We start from the raw sequence: 18,380 nt of genomic DNA, 5'->3' as shown, positions 1-18,380 counted from the left end.
TTGTTCTGTCCTCACCCCGTCTAAAATTGTACTCTATTAAAAAAGTGCATAAGGAGAAATCAACCCTGCGCATGCACGTGCACGCACATTGCCTAAACTTTGGGAAAGAGTGTTATCCTCAAGACTGTCTGCAAAAGCCCTCAGACACTGTTAAACTTTTAGCAAGAATGCATTTGTGCAAAGGTTCTGGCTGGCAGACTCTCCAGGAACAGCTATTACAGTGCATGGTAGGCTACATTTGTAGAACCGTTTTGTTGCTGGCGGGTTTTTTTTAAGTGCAAACCTATCATGAGTAAGAAGTTGCTGGCTTAGTAAGTAAAAGAGTTTAAAATCTAAAGGCAGTAATGAGATCACAGGAAAACATAAAAGGCATGATTGAGTAGGGGTCCGCAAATACAAGGTGTCATCCCAAAGAAGAGCTGACAAAAATGATAAAAGAGTAGAGAAAGCACAGTTACCATGCAGATCCTTACAGAGCAAGAGGCCCTGTCCTAGACAGCTAACTGCCTTACCTGGACAAAGAATTTAGGGTCCAATACCTAAAGGGCATCCTCTTGACACTACATTACCCCCTGCATCCAGCAAAGAATGGAAACTCCCCTTAGCCTTTCTTTTGATGCCAATGTATTTATAGAAACCTTTTTTTTTTTTTTTTTTCTGTCTCAAAATGCAGTGGTCAAATTTAGTTACAATTTGGCTTTAGCCCTTCTAATTTTCTCTCTACATAACCTCACAACATCATTTTAGTGCCAGATTGCCTGTCCCTCCTTACACAGGTGATTCACTCTGTCTTTTACTACTAAATCACAGAAACTTGTAAGTAATGCAGATATTTAATGTGCATATTGGTCAACAGCAATTTTCAGATTTACAGTATGGCTACACATACCTGGTGAGACAACATTAGCAATAAATTATTTTCACAGCTCTTAACCCCGGTGATAAGATTGTCAAATAAACAGGCGGCATTTGGTAAGTCAAGGTAATCCTACCTAACATATTGGAAAGGTGATAAATATAATCAGTTCAGGCTTTCACATCAAGTTCCTGATCACACACTTGGGAGCACTAACAGCACTAGAAACATTTTAAAACTCTTAATATGTATGTTTTAAAGATATTAATATATTATAAGAAAATATATTTTTTAATGAAAGTCCCTGAATACATCTCTGTATTTACCACCTTTGTAAGCAATACACAGAGGAAAAATCCGTAGCTATTCACAATACTCTGTATTAATTTAGCAGTTCCTAAAACTTGAATCTATTTAAGGAACACTAAAAGCTTACTAAAAAGGAGAACAATTCTTACCCCTAAATATAAAATTATGCCATAGAACATAAATTTCCAGAAAAAACATCGTCGAAGAGCATTAATGAGTTTGGGTTTCTTCTCTGAAGTCGCCAGCTCTCTGTCCCATTCTCTGAAAAGAAACCAAAACCAGAACTATTAAGCTGTATGAGCAAATACATGGGTCTGTGGCTGTGACATATATCAATTCACTCAAATATATCCGAGGAGATTTAGCTAAGGTGGCTTATGAAAGAAAGCTTTGCAGAGACCCCAAGAATCTGGCCTTTGTGGACTTGATAGATCAATAAAAGTTCAAACCCAGTTCAGCCACATATTTGGTAGTTTTAAATACTTGGTCATACATCACCCTGCAGGGAATTATTTCATGAAAAGGTCACATTGTATGTTTTAAAGAAACCTGCTGTACTTAAAACCAGAGTACAATAATAGGCAAATAAATGTTTTGGAGCTCTTCCAGTCTGCAAAAAAGAAAGCACCAACAAAGCATCAAAAATGTGACTTTTCTATTGCACAGCACTATTTTAAACCTTGTTGCTGGGACAATAACTTTCTTTTCAATAACAAACTGTAGACCAGAATCAATGCTGTACACAGAGAACATATGTTTTGGCAAAATTCAATTCACAGATTAAAGCACTCCATAGAATATCCTCAACTAACTATTTTATCAATTTTTTCAAAAGAATATTAGATAACCAGAATATTTAATTTATAAACTATCAAAACACATTTAGCATACCAGTGTTCTCTATAAATTCCACTGTTTTGTATCAGCAATGGGCAGACGGGGACAACTGAGCTGGATAAGAAACCAATTTTTATTGAGAGTACAAAACATTTATATATGGTTTTATGGGTATGGTACTTATATAGGATTCTATATTTGGCAACAATTTTCCACTGGTTACACATTCTTCATGACATCAGTTACCTGGTAATCATGACAAAGTTTCATAACATGTCTCTTGGTCACTTCTACCCCAGGGAGCAGTTATCTGTGTCTGTCTCTCCCATGGTTTCTGCTCGATCAGGCCTAAGATATCAGGCTGCTTTATCAGTTTCGTTTTACTCTCCATCTTATCTCCCATAGTTTGGAAACTTTTGCCACACTGCAATTAAAATTGACTGGATTGGCACAACAGTGCAGATGTAAGCTGCCCTGGAACATCAGTGAAAGCTACGATGTCAGTTGGTGGAAAAGGAATTGGTTTAGGCACCTCTGTTGTAAGAGTTAGTCACAAGTGCAGCACAATTTCTAAATTAGGACCCACTGAAGCTGGGTAAAGAAGGGTGGAAACCTAAATAAGGAAAGTCAGAGTATGATTTCTGCAGAAACAATTAGTCTGTCAACAAAGGAAAGGTATCAAAGGAAATTAAGAATGTTATTTAGTTGAAGAAAAAATAAACCAAGGTTTTACAAGGTTATTTTGGGAAGAAAGACCAGCATTTCTGCTGTCTCCCTTTTCAGGGAACCAACACTGACACTCTGAGTCTAGCCTCACTCATCACCCTGAAACTGTGCAGGATCTGCTGCTCCAGCTGGATCCCTACAAATCTGTGGTGCCTAATGGGATTCATCCAAGAATCCTCAAAGAGCTGGCTGATGTCACTGTAAAACCTCCCTCAATGATTTTTGAGTAGTCTTAGGAATCTGGAACAGTCCCAGCTGACCAGAAAACACTGTCCCAGTTTTCAAGAAGGGCAGGAAGAAGGACCCCAGAAAATACAGGCCTGTTAGTCTCACTTCAGTGCCCAGCAAAACTATGGAGAAGATTATTTTGGGAGGTATTGAAAAACACCTGAAAGACAAGGCAGTCATTGGTTACAGCCAGCATGGCTTCATGAGTGGAAACCTGATTTCCTTTTCTGACAAGGTAACCACCCAGCTGACCAAGGGAAGTCATTTGATGTAATCCCTTTGGGTTTCAGCACAGCTTTTGATACTTTCTGCCACAGGATCCTTCTGGACAAAATGTCCATCCCACAGCTGGGTAAACACTTTATGTGATGGGTGAGCAACTGGCTCATGAGTCAGGCACAAGGGGTTACAGTGAATGCATGACATCAGACTGGTGACCTGTCACTAGTGGGGTTCCACAGGGCTCCATCCTTGGCCCTGTGCCCTTCAACATCCTCATGAATGACTTGGACACTGTACAGGAGGGGATACTGAGCGCATTTGCAGATGATACAAAACTGGGAGGAGCTGTTGACTCCCTCGAAGGCAGGGAGGCCCTGCAGAGAGACCCTGACAACACAGAGAACGGGGCAATCACCAACAATATGAAGCTCAACATCGCAAAGGGCTGGATTCTGCACATGGGATGGTGCAACCCTGGATGTATGGACAGACTGGGGAATGAGATACTGGAAAGCTGTGCCACAGAAAGAGACCTGGGGGTCCTGGTCAATGGCAAGTTTAATTTTGAGTGCCCTGGCAGCCAGGAGGGCCAGCCATGTCCTGGGGGGCATCAGGCATCTCCAGCCAGGCAAGGGAGGGGATTGCCCAGCCCTACTCTGCACTCCTGCAGCCTCACTTTGAATATCGTGGGCAGTTTTGGGTGTCACAATATGAGAAAGATATAAAGCTATGAGAATGTCCAAAGGAGGGCAATGAAGATGGTGAAGGGCCTTGAGGGGAAGCCATGTGAGGAGTGGCTGAGGTCACTTGGTCTGTTCAGCCTGGAGGAGACTGAGGGGAGACCTCATTGCAGTTACAACTTCCTCATGAGGGGAAGAGGAGGGGCAGGCACTGATCTCTTCCCTGTGGTGACCCATGACAGGACCTGAGGGAATAGCCTGAAGTTCTGTCAGGGAGGTTTAGTTGGGATATTATGAAAAGGTTCTTCACTCAGAGGGTGGTTGGGCACTGGAACAGCTCCCCAGGGAAGTGGTCACAGCACCAGCCTGACAGAGTTCAAGAAGCGTTTGGACAATGTTCTTGGGCACGTGGTGTGATTCTTGGGGAAGTCTTGGTGTGATTCTTTAGGACAAGGATTTGATGATCCTTATAAGTTCCTTCTAACTCAGCATATTCTGTGATTCTGTGATCAGTGACAGATATCACAGGTACATGTATATAGGAATTTAGACCATCTGGATTGTACATCTGCACCAGGGATCACAGTCATGTCCAAAGCACAACTGTGTGCAATCAGCTTGCACCCAACACTATTTAAACATTTCATCCAAAAGCTTTGTAATGAAAATTGCACTGTGATTCCTGAAACAAATTTATTTCATTAACCTTTCATACCTTTCCAGTTTTTCAGAAAGATTATCAGCAGAGTCTGCAGAAGGGATTTGATAAATATCTGAGAGCTCCAACCGTCGTCTGTAACCCTTTTTCAAAATTGGGTTTGTCCATCTAAGTAAATATTAAAAAAAAAAAAAAAAAAAGTTAGAATTAAAAATATTCTAGCATTAATTCTGGAGTTGCTTTGTCTCACCCTGAGTATTTTCTCCACAGCATCCAAGTATATCTAAGCGCGCATGCACTCACATACACACACATATATGACACAATATAGTGCAGCCCTGCGTTATATTTACAAAACTATATTGACAAATATAATATTAAAAGAATAATTGTGAAACTCCTTCATTTTATAAGTTTTGGGGTGGGATCATGTCCCAGACTTCCTACTGAGTCAGCAGGAGAGAAATGAACAGGGAATTGAAACCTTTGTTCTGTATTTCCAAATACGTTATGTGCTATGTCCATATAAATGAATAATAAATCAGAACTATAGTAAAGTAGACATGTAAGTCTCACTCCTATCTGCTCTGATCTGGGGAGACCCCACCTGGAGTACTCAGCACAGGAAGGACAGGAACCTGCTGGAGTGAGTCCAGAGGAGGCCACAAAGAGGTTTAGAAAGATGGAGCACCTCTCCCGATGAAGAAAAGCTTGGAGCACTGAAATTGTTCAGCCTGGAGAAGAGATGGCTCTGGGGAAATCTTGGAGCAGCCTTCCAGTTCCTGAAGTGGGCCTCCAGGAGAGCTGGAGAGGAACTTTTTACAAGGCCATATAATGACAGAACAAGGGGGAATGGCTTTAAACTGAAAGAGAGCAAGTTTAGATCAGATATTAGGGAGAAATTCCTTACTGTGAGGGTAGCCAGACACTGGAACAGGTTGCCTAGAGAAGGTGGGGATGCCCCATCCCTGGCAGTGTTCAAGGCCAGGTTGGATGCAGCTTGAAGAAACCTGGTCTGTCAGAAAGTGTCCCTGCCCATGGTAGGGGGGTTGGAACCTGGCAATCTTTAAGATCCCTTCCAACAGAAGCCGTTCCATGATTCTATGACATCTTACATTGCAATATGCACTTAACAACACAAATCTTGCACAAGACTCCTCATAAGATCTTCAATGTGTCCATTAGATACACATATTTTGCATTTTTTTTTAAATGTCATGTTTAAAATTTTAATACCAATTTAAAGGGCATGCTGAGAAAAAACAAAGCAGGAAAAGGCTATTCCAAATGCCTACTCTCTAGAGAAAATCTTTATAAGCCATGACTAATTTTATCAAACAATTCAGGTCCAAAAAGGCCCATGAATCTCCAAGGATCAACTTATACAAAACCTTTCACCAGATTCTGTTCAGAAATCTTTTTGAAAGCAAAGGACTAGATCAGACATAAGAACTGTTTTGAACTAATGGTGTATTTTGAAACTACTTGAATTTCTGCTTTACTGTCATCAATAAAAAATATTTCCTAAAAAAATGAATATATGCAATAATGTTTTCCACAGTCACTCAGAAAATGCAAACAGCTTATTGGACATGCTTACCTCTATGCCTGTAAGAACATTATGTCATACACACAAATCCACATTCTCAGTTGCAGCCTCTGAAGGCTCAAAGAAGTTGATACAAAGGTAAAAGAACATCATTGAGCACTACAAAAGTGCAAAAAGGTCTAATCACAACAGATGAAAACTACTTGTGTGCAACTGTGTGTACACACATGCACACTTTAACATTTACTTTAATGAAGTTACGAATTGCAAGAGATAGTCTATAATCCCCATAGTTCAGTAAAGCACCAAGATATTTCCCAAGTGCATGGTTATATCACACCCACTGCAAAGAGAACATGCTCAAAGAAATTTAAGGAGTATCCTTCATTTCTGCAATAATACTATGGTTTCAGATGAGTCATATGACTTCTAGCTCAGTCTTTCACACCATTGTAGCTGAGAAATAACACGTGATTCATGGTACATTATAGGAAGGGAGTCTCACCACTGTAGCTGAGAAATAACACGTGATTCATGGTACATTATAGGAAGGGAGTTAGGAGAGTCCACTTTGTAGAGTCACTGGACTCTCATTTTACCATTTGGAGATGATAAAACTTTACAACTACTGGAAATAGGAGCCAATATTTTTCAGGGACAAATTGGATTAGAAGAAAGCCTTTGAAATTCATGTAACACTTACATGAAAGTCTTTCATGATTACTGCAAATGGTATATCAGGTATTGATTTTTATTTTACCAGCTCCTGAAGACAGAAAGGAGCAGTTGCTATTGGCTTTGTGCACATCTTGTGGAGACTGGCTAATCCTTGTCATTCAGAAACAGAAACTCTCATTAATTTCTGTTCTCAGCTTCACCGACATCCCATATATGTAGATATTTCAGTAATGACAGAATGAATACAAGTTATGGGACACAAAACCACTGCTGCAGTTAATGCAAGGAAGTAACAGTACTTCCTAGGCAACTTCTTTAATTCACAACACTGTAGCTAAGGAATAACCTTCCTAAGCCCCTTTGTAATGCTTTGAGACTGCAATAAGCAATTCCCAACCTGACAAAAGATAAGTACTTTACAGTTTCACTTTTTATGTTTTGAGAAAACATTTTTATTACACTGTTTCCCTCCACATATTTTATTTTATTTATAGTTTTGATTAGCACCTACTCTGGCATTTTGCCTCACCCTGAACTAACAAAATGTGACTGCATTTAGAAAGAGAGCTGAGTGGCTGTATTATCATTTGGGGAAGGCAGTACGCTTAGCAGTTCTTCTGTACTTCTAGAAATGTCTCTCATTTTACTCTGTGCTTAACTCTGTGTTAACCAGGTGCATTTATCATCGCCATCAAAATTTTGTGGTCCCTAAACTACTCTCCCCTCCCAAGTCAGAGTTTGATACAGACTTATGCAGTCCTCATCCTCATCTCACTCATCACAGTAGCTGCAACTGTGCTAGATAAACTCCTCCAGCCAGCTAAAGGAGCAGTGCTGACTCCTTCCCCTGGGACCTCCTAGTCTGCAGCCTGCTTCCTTCTGCAAGCTGCTGGCAGGGCTTGCACAGCGATGTTCATCTCCCAGCTGCCCTGGCCTTGCTTGGAAGTCCCACCCTAACTAGATCTGGCCAATTTGTGTGCTGTGTCAGGTGGCTTCAGGTTGGAGTGGTAATTGTGGGAGGAGTTGGCCTGGTGTGTGATGTTTGTCTCAAGGTGGATTTTCGACAGCTGCTTGAGTTTTCAAGAACTGCGGGAGACAGTTTGTGTTTCATTAAAAGGAATATACTAAACCTAAAACACATAAATATCTAATAAAACCAATTTTTTGCTGGATTCCTATAGCATTCCTTTAGCCATTATGTTCCCTTTGCAAAGATTTGAAATGCAAAATGACTATGAATTTATTTTAACTGGCAATATAATCTGTAGTTATCCATGTTTCCATAACACTAGGTGACATAGCTCAGTTAGAGTTTGTCAATTAATATGACTATTCTATTTTTTTGGCTTATTGGAAACAATATGTCAGTGTTAATGCTGAGGTTTTCCTGAAGTTGTTGAGAAATTTATTCTGAAAGGAAGAGAGCAAGAAGGAAGGGAAACAGATTGGCTTTACAGCATTATGTTAGCAAATGCCATCGGATTACTTGCTGGCATTTAATGAACCCTTTCACAGAGAAACCTGTAGTGCTGTGAGAGTTTTGCCACTAACTAGGAATGTTATTATGGGTACACACATATGAAACCCAGCAGGGAACAAGTTTCAAGGAGGTACAGTAGGAAAGAAGAAAAGAAGGCAAGTTCCACATCTATTATTACTGCCTGTAGTAAAACATATTAACTTGATATGTAAATATCATACATATAACACACTGTTTGGTAGATTTCTAATGACCATTTCTTTGTCATTTACTTAAGCAGTATGTAACAGATTTCTTATTACAGCTATTGCTTTCTACTGCATGTTCAAAGTCATCCCACTCAAATTGTATCAATAGGACAGATGTCTTTGGCTTTCCAGAGAGTATTAACACAAACAATTTGTCAATAGGATTTGACTCTTCCTTAAGGCTGCTTTGCATGTCACTGTAGACAGAAGGGGCATCTGTGTTGCTAAGCCAGCTGCCCTGATCTTCCTGAGCACAGGAATATCCTAGATCCATCGGGCTCTTCAGATCAAGAAGCACAGTTTGCTGAGACAGTAACAAAACAGTAGTGCTGGGCAACCCAAGACCAGCAAAAGAGATCAGCTGTCCTGCAAGGGTCACTGATCAGACTGGTGCCATTTCAACAGATGTTCTGTGCACAACACAGCAACATCTACTGTGCAGCACAGAGGTGACCATGGTTTCACTCCCCTCTACAAAGCATTAATACCTGTGCAAAATATAGTTAAGCATAGTGACTGCAGCTCCTAAGGAGCTGGACCTAAAATTCAATGAAGAGAGCAAGTGCCTCTGGCTTTAATTCATCCTTCCTCCTAACAATTAAGGGAGAGGTGGGGGGAGGCCAGGGAAGAAGGTACATCATCAAGCCGTAATTATGATGCAATAATATAATTATTGCAGGGTTTCAACAACAAAGGTAAATGCAGACCCTACTGGTTTCTAGTTTTTTGTTGTAGTTGTGTTCCCCCAGATCACAAAAATTAAGATTTTAATTTCTTCACTAATAAACAGTTCTTCCCCATGAGGTGTTATTTGACATGGAAAATATTTAACTGCAATATTATTGACCCTGCCACTAGCTGTGAGCAGTACCATTTTAAGAATAATCAATGTTCTGCTGAAACCCAGGGATTTCAATAGCAAATCTTAATTAGGATTATGCCACAACAATTCTTGAGGAAGTCTTGTCTTTTATGCCCAGTTTTTGTGAAGTGACACTTATTCAAATTATTATCTAATTGCTAAATGCTTTTTTTAACAGAAATTCAATACTTTTTTTCCTTACAATTAGTAAGGTAGTCAAAATATTTAAGTTTGCAGAAATACTGGGAGATATTTGAGAGAAAACAAAGCACATCAGGGGATAGGTTGTGCAAGACAGAAGGACAGAATATATTAATAGTAATATATTGCAATCTGTCAATTTTTTAGGTACCAAAGTCAAGTGTAAGGTATGCTTCAAATATTTCTTTAAGAAAGCTAACAAAAAAGCAGTAGTGATGATATGCTATGAGCAAGGTTTGCAAGTAAGACTGACTGGGAGAGGATATTCCTCCATCTTCACTCTTTTTCTCAACTATATATCCCTCAGCAAGAATAAGAGAAAGATTTCTTTTCTCCTAGTCCTTTGAAAGAACAAGGAACATAAGAGAAAGTTTGCATCAGCAAAACTGTTGCAGAGCAATTATTATTTAATTGAATTTTAAAATCTTCCAGATGTGTCACTAAGTGATAGCAACATATTTCAATTGAGTACTTCACTAAAGTGTTAGCCATGGATTTTTAAAGATATGTTTCAAAATAAAATAACATAACATAATAACATAACATTGCAGGTGAAATCAGGTGCAATCAGGTGCAATGGCCCTTTCCAAAACTATTATTTGGATCCCACCCCAATGACTGATACATGGTCAGGTATAAACAAACAGGTGAACACAGTGACATTTTATTTAATTTTAATACCAAGGGTCAAAATGTAAATTACCATGACAGTAATATAGAATCAACCCTGAATTAGGTGCTGCTTCTCTTCCTACTTGCTCTTTGCCATTTTCTCTGTATCCTGGTATTTCATGACGCTACTCCTTATCATGATCCTTGCAAATTAATGAGAAAATGCCTCATATCTTTTGATTTCCAGAACAGTCTTGGGCTTTGAGGAAAGCAACATTGGGGGACTTCTGTGGTTTTGTTTCCTTTGTATTTATTACCTACAGAGAAATAAAATCATTCCAGAACTTACATATTATCTTTAAAATTAATTAAGGTGAAAGTTAAAGTGAGATATCAGAATGACTGCAATACAACAAAGGTTCACATTCTTTATTTTAAAAGTTGGGGGGAAAAAATGAAGGATAAATGTCAACATTAAAATATGGGAATGTACCTAAACCAAGTACCTTCATCTGCTGTCGCTTAGGATTTTCTCCTACTGGTTTAAATTGAAAAATGCTGTTTCAAAATATGTCTTAAATGCCTACTTATTCTCTCCTAAACTGGGGAGTTTCATGACAATGCAGCCTTGGATTAGCTACTTGCTGAGTGAAAGAGCTCATGCAGATCCTTTTGCTTCTAAGAGAGGGACTGATACGTAAACAGCCTCTGAGTTTTTGCTTGTCTCACCCAGGCGTACCCCCACTCGCATGGAAGGCAGTTGAACTGCATCTACAAATTCACATGGCAAAATTTGGCAGTGTTTCAATGTCTCCTTGTATACTAGTTAATTTTCACCTTTAACTCACTTATTTCAGAGGACATGATGTTTTCAGAGGACACATTATTACTTGGATGTCAAGTTGGCACCACCCTGCCTCCACAACCTTACCTACAGTCATATGCTGCAAAGCTGGGGGGGTGGGTGAAGAGAAAAAGCATAAACCAAGATAACAGCAACCTGTGACCTCTTGCAATAAGTCACAATATTCCCACCACTTTGAAATTTAGCATATCCAAAAATGTAGATAGAGAGACTCAGATTCTTCAGTATGAAAGAGGTGGCAATTGTTCACTGCAGAAATATTCTGAAATAACTTTGTCACACCAGAAATATCCTTGCGCAATCAAAATTCTGGACTGGAGATTTCAGGCAGATTGCACTGACTCCATCACATGCTTCTAGGACAAACCACAATCCTTGTATACCCCACTTTCTTCTTGACAGAATTAGTAAAGAAATTTCTTTTTAACCATTTTTTGTACTATCTCCTTAGACTTCAAGATCTTCACAATATACTTCCTTATCAAATATTTTGCGTAGCACAGAGGACTTCAAATTTCTGTCAGTGCATTTAGAAGCCTCTGTAATACAGATAATAAATCTACTAACCATGTCATTGTCTACAGTATTAAAAAAAAATCAAGGATTTGGATGGATTACTTTCTATCTCACCAAAATCAAATAAGCATAAGTAGAAAATAACAAGGTATAGACAGGTCTGCAAATATTTCAAATGCTTGATAATTTACTTTGAGTATCAAGATAGTAAGTTTTCTTCCTGCAGGAAGAAAACAGACTTTAAATATATTTCAGAAGTCAGATGCAACTTCATCTCTGCATCTGTGCTTTAGAGTTATAAAGCAGCCAGAGAAGATCCCTGTGCTATACAAGGTTTGCATTTTTGGTCATTAGACCAAGGATGCAGTATCAGGCTGAGCCAAGGACACAGCTTAGCCTTAATTGTTAAAGAAGATATTCCTCTGACTGAAATTACTTGAAGTGTAGGAGACTCTACATAGTTTCTCCAGTTCACTTCAAGTTTCATATTTTACCTTGGAAACGGCAATAGAAGTCAAATTTTTCGGAAGGAGTCCAAAACTTGCATGCACATCTTTGAACCATGTGACTTTCAGAAGCTCACACCTTGCTGTTTCAGATAGCTCTGAAGGACTGGCAAACCAGCAGGTTTCCAAGGACCGCTTGTGGCAACAGACAAATGATCAGGCAGCTTTACAGGGCCATAACCTGTGCTGCAACTGCATCTGTGCTTGGTTATCACTAACAGCCAGGATTTACAATTGCCTGGGATCAGTGAAATGCAGCTCATCAGGGCTAGATACATACAGGGCCCTAAGAACACACTACAGAAAAAAATGCCTTTTATAAGTGTCTAAGCTGACTGCCCTAGAAAGTGAAGCATGACACTGTGCCATTCACCTGCTACTGTACATAGAGGCTCCTTATTCAAGGAGGAAAGATGGCCAAAGTGCTGTAGCTAGGTATTGATAAGGGAGGGTCCAAATATATATTGGTTATGACAGTTTCAAGATACCTGCCCTCCAGAGTGAAATTTGCAGACATGAGTTAGGCATTTAAGCTTCCTATACAAAATCTGGAACTTTTAGGAACTCAAAACAGTTTCAGGAGAAACTTTGAGTTAAAATGTACACATTAAATCCCAAACTTGCAAGGAAAACACAAGATTTTTCAATTCAAGAATGAAAATCCTAAGTAACTTGTTGTCATTGAATTCTAAGATATGCAGTTCAAGGATAGAGCAGGGACTGCCCAGGGATGTTCTGGCTTTAGCTCCTTTTTCTGAAGGGAATCAATTTAATTCTCATGAAAATGCCAGAAACTATCTTGTACAAGGCACTCTTAAACTTGAAATTATGACTGAATTAAGCTACAAAGAGTGATGGAATAACATTACTGTAGCAGAGGGGCTAAGTACTTTCAAAACTTAAGTCCTGAATTTTTTTATCCACCTTAGAGGTTATTAGCAAAATTCATAAGAAGCTTCACACCAGGAATTAGGACTTGCAAATTAGTTTTTTTATTCAGAAGAGTACAGAATAACTCTTGATTTATGCTCTAAAAAGGAGCTGAGCCAGAGATAGAGAACTAAAACACCTTCACTACCGAACACTGCTAACACTTGGTTTTTCTTCCTAGAAGAGGCGAGGTATAGAATTGAATTTCTTTTCCTAGCCCTTACAACACACACAGGGCAGAAGAAAGAATCCAACATTTATCCCATACTGGCTAAATTGTTCTAGGAACCCCTTGACAGCTGTATAAATGTACAGATTTCTTTTTCTCTGGCTTGGAAAGCAAGAAGCAACTAGAGCAGATCTGATTGACTGAATCCATTAGAAGATTTGACAAAAAAGCTGGGTTCGTTTGTATTTCTCATTTGGATTTCATAATGAATCAGGCACTATAGTACCAGGTCCTGCCAGGAGTTGTCAAGATTGATAGGTACCAAAGCAAAAGTATATGCTTAAAGAGTTGGACACAAGCACAAGGATTACTTTTTGAGAACTTGTGTTTTTATATCTAAAGTTGCTTTTAAAAGAACAGTAATAAAATGAGAATTGTCTCATAGTTGCAGCCATTTCTGAAACTCCAGCAATAACTCGGTGTGCCAGTTCTCAGATAAAAATTGATTAATTAACAAAACTTCCTGACTTCAGTTAATTTTCAATAAAAACTAGGTGTTTGCAAAGTAGTATGATATTGTTTGTGACAAAAGGTATGGCCTTGACCCCAAAACTCCAAAAGAAAATAAGTAATGGTTATAAAGAAAAAAGTGAAGCTTCACAATTGATATGAAGCTAAGCATATGATGATCTGACTCTTTCTGCATAAAACTCTGTTTTCTTTAAGCAAGGTCAAAAGTTGCCAATGAAGAGAAAGAATCTTTTGCATGAGGTTGGGAACAAAAGAGATCAACTCTGAAAATGTAATAAGGAAAATACGACAAAACACACAACAATCTCTGAAACCCCAAACTCTCAGTATCTAGTGTTTTCTATTTTCTAAGTGTCCCCCTAATGGAAGATCTCAAACCACCTCTTTCCACACCTTGTTTCTTAACCACCAAAGCTCAGTTGGTTTTTTTTAACAAACCAAAATTATTTAAAATTTAGGGTGAAAATTAATTTCTAATTTTAAATATTTTTTATCATGACCACTCCTAACAATTTTTTCCCAAGTAGTATCACTATCACTAATACAAAGGTAACACTTTCTATAAGATAGTACTACTCTTTGTATACAAAGACATTTTCTCACTTTTTTTGCATAAAGAATTGAAGAAAAAAGGTCCAATCAATACTGAAACATGTATAAACTATTCAGTTATGAGCAGAGAGCTACATTCTGACTTAAACACATGTTAAACCTGTCTCTCCCACCCAAGCAGGATAGATTATGAAGCAATAAATCCTTGCCAATATGTTTACGCACCTATAGCTGATAACAGCTTGTACAATATTAAATAGCAATGTATTTATCAGCAAGATTACCTGAACAATCGTAACTAATATTTTAACATCACTTGTGCTAACATGATCTTCAACTTATCACATTATTTTCAGATTGGTACTTCACACATAAATGCATTGCAGACTCTTATAAAAGTTACTTCACTGAAACATGTACTGTGTTGTACTTGATAGCAACTATTTCATTATCACTGAAAAAAAGCAATCTCTCTCCATACGTCTCTTTCCCTTTTCTTTGCTCTAGTTAATATTCATCATTAACATCTCCTTAACTTCATATATTTTATTATTATTATCACTTTGGTTACAGTCACCGGACCAAAAGCTGGTGCAGTATAATGCATCATGCATGACAAACATGATTAAAACAACATTCAATTGACTTAATGACTGTGATTTAAAAGATGAGCACAGGCCTCAGGATGGTTAATTATGTACTTCATGAGCATGAACTGCATCTGGTTTCAGACATGAAAACTTTCACTAGGGTAGGAATCAGAAATGTATTTGCTTTGTCTTATTTGTTTTTTTTTTTTCTTCACACCTTTAAGACCCTACGTTCTAGGATGATACATTTATAGAAGTTTATAAATAAATAAAATTAAATAGAGCAAGTGGCCCCTTCAAGCTACTAAATTAAGATACAGACATTTCCTACAGATTTCTGTCTTTCAGGAACACTGACTGAAGCATCATTTATGGAGAATTTATAATTGCTTACACCCCTGTCATGCATACCCTCTGACTCTAACAGTATTTGGTAGCAAGCAAGTCTTCTTTCCCACTGCAGCACCATTGGAGAAAATGTATGAGATCACTATGTTTACCTGAATATTTGTAAAACTTTAGGAACAGGTTATATTTGGGATTATTCCCCTCTATTATATCTGGCTAACATGTGCCCAAGGGGGAGAGACGGGCAAACAGTGACTCATACAGAGTCCCATTAAGAAACTTGAAAAAATGTACAGACCAACCTGCTGAAAGCTATCCCAAAAGGATTTAAAAGTGAGCTAAAAGCCCTCCATTTTTCGGGGAGAGACCTCATGACAAATGTTATAGTTTTACACCATGTGCTCTCACTTCAGTCATCATGTTCACATCTTACACAAGATTTCCTCCTGCCCTTCCTTGCCATGCAAGAGACCCTCCAGTAACAAAAGAGGGAACCAGTACTCTGGCAAAAGCAGTGCTGTGTGGGCCAATGCCAAAAAGATTATTTGCTCCTTCCAGTTCACAGTGTCATTTCTAGCAATGTCACATAAGACGTATTCAGCTTCCATATTGTGTTGCAAAGTACATTGTGCCCAGGCACTAGTATTGGCTCCTTCACTTTTTATTTGAAGTTTTTAGAAAGAAAAGGCACTAGGGAGTTTGCTTCTAAGAGAACATTTTCAACGCTTGCAAGGAACTGCTTACAGTAAGATCATATATTACACTTGCACCTTTGAGCAAATGCTAAACACTCAAAGAGCCAAACAGGAGGAATCCTTGCTCTGAGAGCATTTCCCCTCTGCTCCCTACCACCCCACGGTGTTCTCAAAGTTTACATGAAATAACAGATTAACTAGTTAAGCAACTACCAAAGGTTGCTCAAATTATGCCATAAATTCATCTGTTCGGGTCCAGCAAAGGTTTATGACACCTGACAGAGCCCATTCCTGGTGCTAAAACCCCAGCAACAACAACAAAAAAAGAGTGATCTCATCAACAAGCGAGACTCCCACCGCTCTCCCCGCAGACCATTCCAGAGCTAATGCTCACCCAGTGCCCGGTTCCCCTCTCGGCGGAGTGGGCTGGGCGGGGGGCGCAGAGCCCCCGCTGAGCCCCCCGCCCGCCGCTGCCCAGCCCGGCTCGCTGCCCCCGCCCGCACGCGTCCCGCCGCACCGGGGCTCCCACCTGAAGAAAAGTTTGGAGAAGATGTTCGCCTTCTCCAGGGGAGACCTCTGCATGGTGAGGTGAGGTGCGGTGAGATGCGGTGAGCGGGGAACCGGAGGCAGACGCTGATCGCTGATGCCTCGCTCGCCCACTCCGCTCCTGAGGCTCTCCCACCTTATCCGCCCGGCCGCTCTGATGTCACCGTCCGCCTCCTGCCCCGGCCCCTCTCCCCGCCTCTGCTTTGCCCCGGTTCAAAGGCGGGCGGGCTGGGGCCCCAGCCCGGCGCTGCCGCCGCCGCTCCTCCCCCGCCTCCCCGCCGCGCCCGGCACCGCGCACCGGGCGCGCCCCGCCGCTCCCCCCGCACCCTCTCCTCCCCGGCTCCCCGACGGCTGTCGCCCAGCCCGTTGCCTCCACCTGCCGACTCAGCTTCCCGAGCCGCACTACCCCGGGTCCTCAGCCTCTCCCCAGCACTAAACCCCTCTTCTGACCAAGTGCCGAGGTAGGGAAGCCGCCCCTCCAGACGGATCTTCTGCCTCTGTCCAGGGCAGCGGGGACAGCGCAGGGAGGAAACCCCCGTCGGAGCGTGGACACCTCCTCGCCCTCCCGAGCGCGCAGCTCCTCACCGCAGAGCCCGTCCCAGTACGCAGGGCGCCTGCTTGCAGCCCACCGAGACCCGCGGGACCTGAGGCCGGCGTTTGGCCTTGGTGGGTACCCGCGGCCAGAAGCCCCCGTCCAGCGCCCCTACGCCTGTGCGCGGTCCCGGGGGCGACCGCAGCGGCACACGGGCTTAAGGCAGAGGGCGAGCGGTCAGCCCAGGAAAGGGTGCTGGGCAAGCGCGATCATACCCGCTTTAAAATACACTTGCTTCAGTTTTTCAAGTTCTCTGTCAGGCCCGCACCTGAACCGAGACGAATAGGAACAGAAGCTATATCTTTAGTAAGTTTAGCTCAAACACCCAGCTCTAACACTAAGGCTATTTCTGAAGCTTTATATGTGTGACATACAAACAAAATCACTGCTTTAATGGCGCACAGCAGAAAGCATATTTGAGAGACACAAAGATGACAAGAAGCAAGAAAAAAGAACATGTGATTTAATTCTGTACAGGATTTTATTTTATTTGCTGCTTTATTTTGATATTTATACACTCCAATGCCCTTTCATTTCTACAACTTAAAAAAAGACGAATGGAAAAGACCACGCTTCCTTAATCAAGCAGACGCTGCCCTCTAAACTGGCTCTGTAGAGAAGCGAACGTACTTTTCTACGGACTTATAGATTGCGCTACAATTTAACCAGCTGTTACTTTTTGCAAACTTTGCAGACACTTTTTATTTCAACGTTTCTCGCTACACCCCGCTGTGCTTTCATAAAGAATTTCTCTTTGCCTTGGCAATTCCTCCTCGTAGATTGCTGAGCCAACAAGTGCCCTCTCACCCTGTCACCGCACCGGGCTCCTTTGTCTCTCAGACCTCCCTCGAATCCTTCCCCATTCTGCTTTATTAATGACAAAACCAGTAAGAAACGCGGGGCAGGCAGGACTCCAGGAAACTGTCCGCATTTTATCATGTCCTCAGACAATATGTAGAGGCAGGGCTAAATCCGCCCAGGCTCCAGGACAGCAGCGCGGAGCCCTTCGGCATCCTGCCACCTAGTGGAGCCGGGCCCGGGGCGCCAGCCCATCCCGCTCCGCACCGCACCGCGCACCGCAATGCACCCCGTACTGCGCTGGGCACCGCGCCGCACTGCGCACCCCAATGCACCCCGTACTGCACTACGCACTGTACCCCGCACTGCACTGCACTGCACTGGGCAGCGCTGGGCATCTGGAAGGCACCTCCCGCCGCTCCCTGATGCGGCAGTGACAGCCCGCCAGACCCACAGCCCTTCCAGAGGTCAGGGAGCTTAAGTAGGAACGCGAACCAGGATTCAGATGCCCCCCTGCGGGAGACGGGACAAGGCTGGGATCCCACATGCTCCATCGGCCTCTGAGAGAAGTTCTTTGGGTAGGTCCTGACAAGCAG

At 41.3% G+C, this 18,380-nt stretch overlaps 1 protein-coding gene across 1 annotated transcript in view; it reads right to left on the bottom strand.

The window, feature by feature from the left end:
- The window catches only part of CFTR (CF transmembrane conductance regulator), an 85,472-nt gene extending 69,042 nt beyond the window's left edge, over positions 1-16,430 (bottom strand). The window contains exons 1-3 of the mRNA XM_053978158.1: positions 16,378-16,430; positions 4,574-4,684; positions 1,315-1,426 (exon numbers count right to left, since the gene is read on the bottom strand). Coding sequence (XP_053834133.1) covers positions 1,315-1,426; positions 4,574-4,684; positions 16,378-16,430 — 276 coding nt within the window. The remainder of the gene's footprint in view (positions 1-1,314; positions 1,427-4,573; positions 4,685-16,377) is intronic.
- Positions 16,431-18,380: the final 1,950 nt, after the last annotated feature.

The sequence above is a fragment of the Vidua macroura genome, chromosome 5 (assembly GCF_024509145.1).
Source record: "Vidua macroura isolate BioBank_ID:100142 chromosome 5, ASM2450914v1, whole genome shotgun sequence".
In the NCBI taxonomy this organism is placed as follows: Eukaryota; Metazoa; Chordata; class Aves; order Passeriformes; family Viduidae; genus Vidua; species Vidua macroura.
This window is presented reverse-complemented; position numbering and strand designations above follow the sequence as displayed.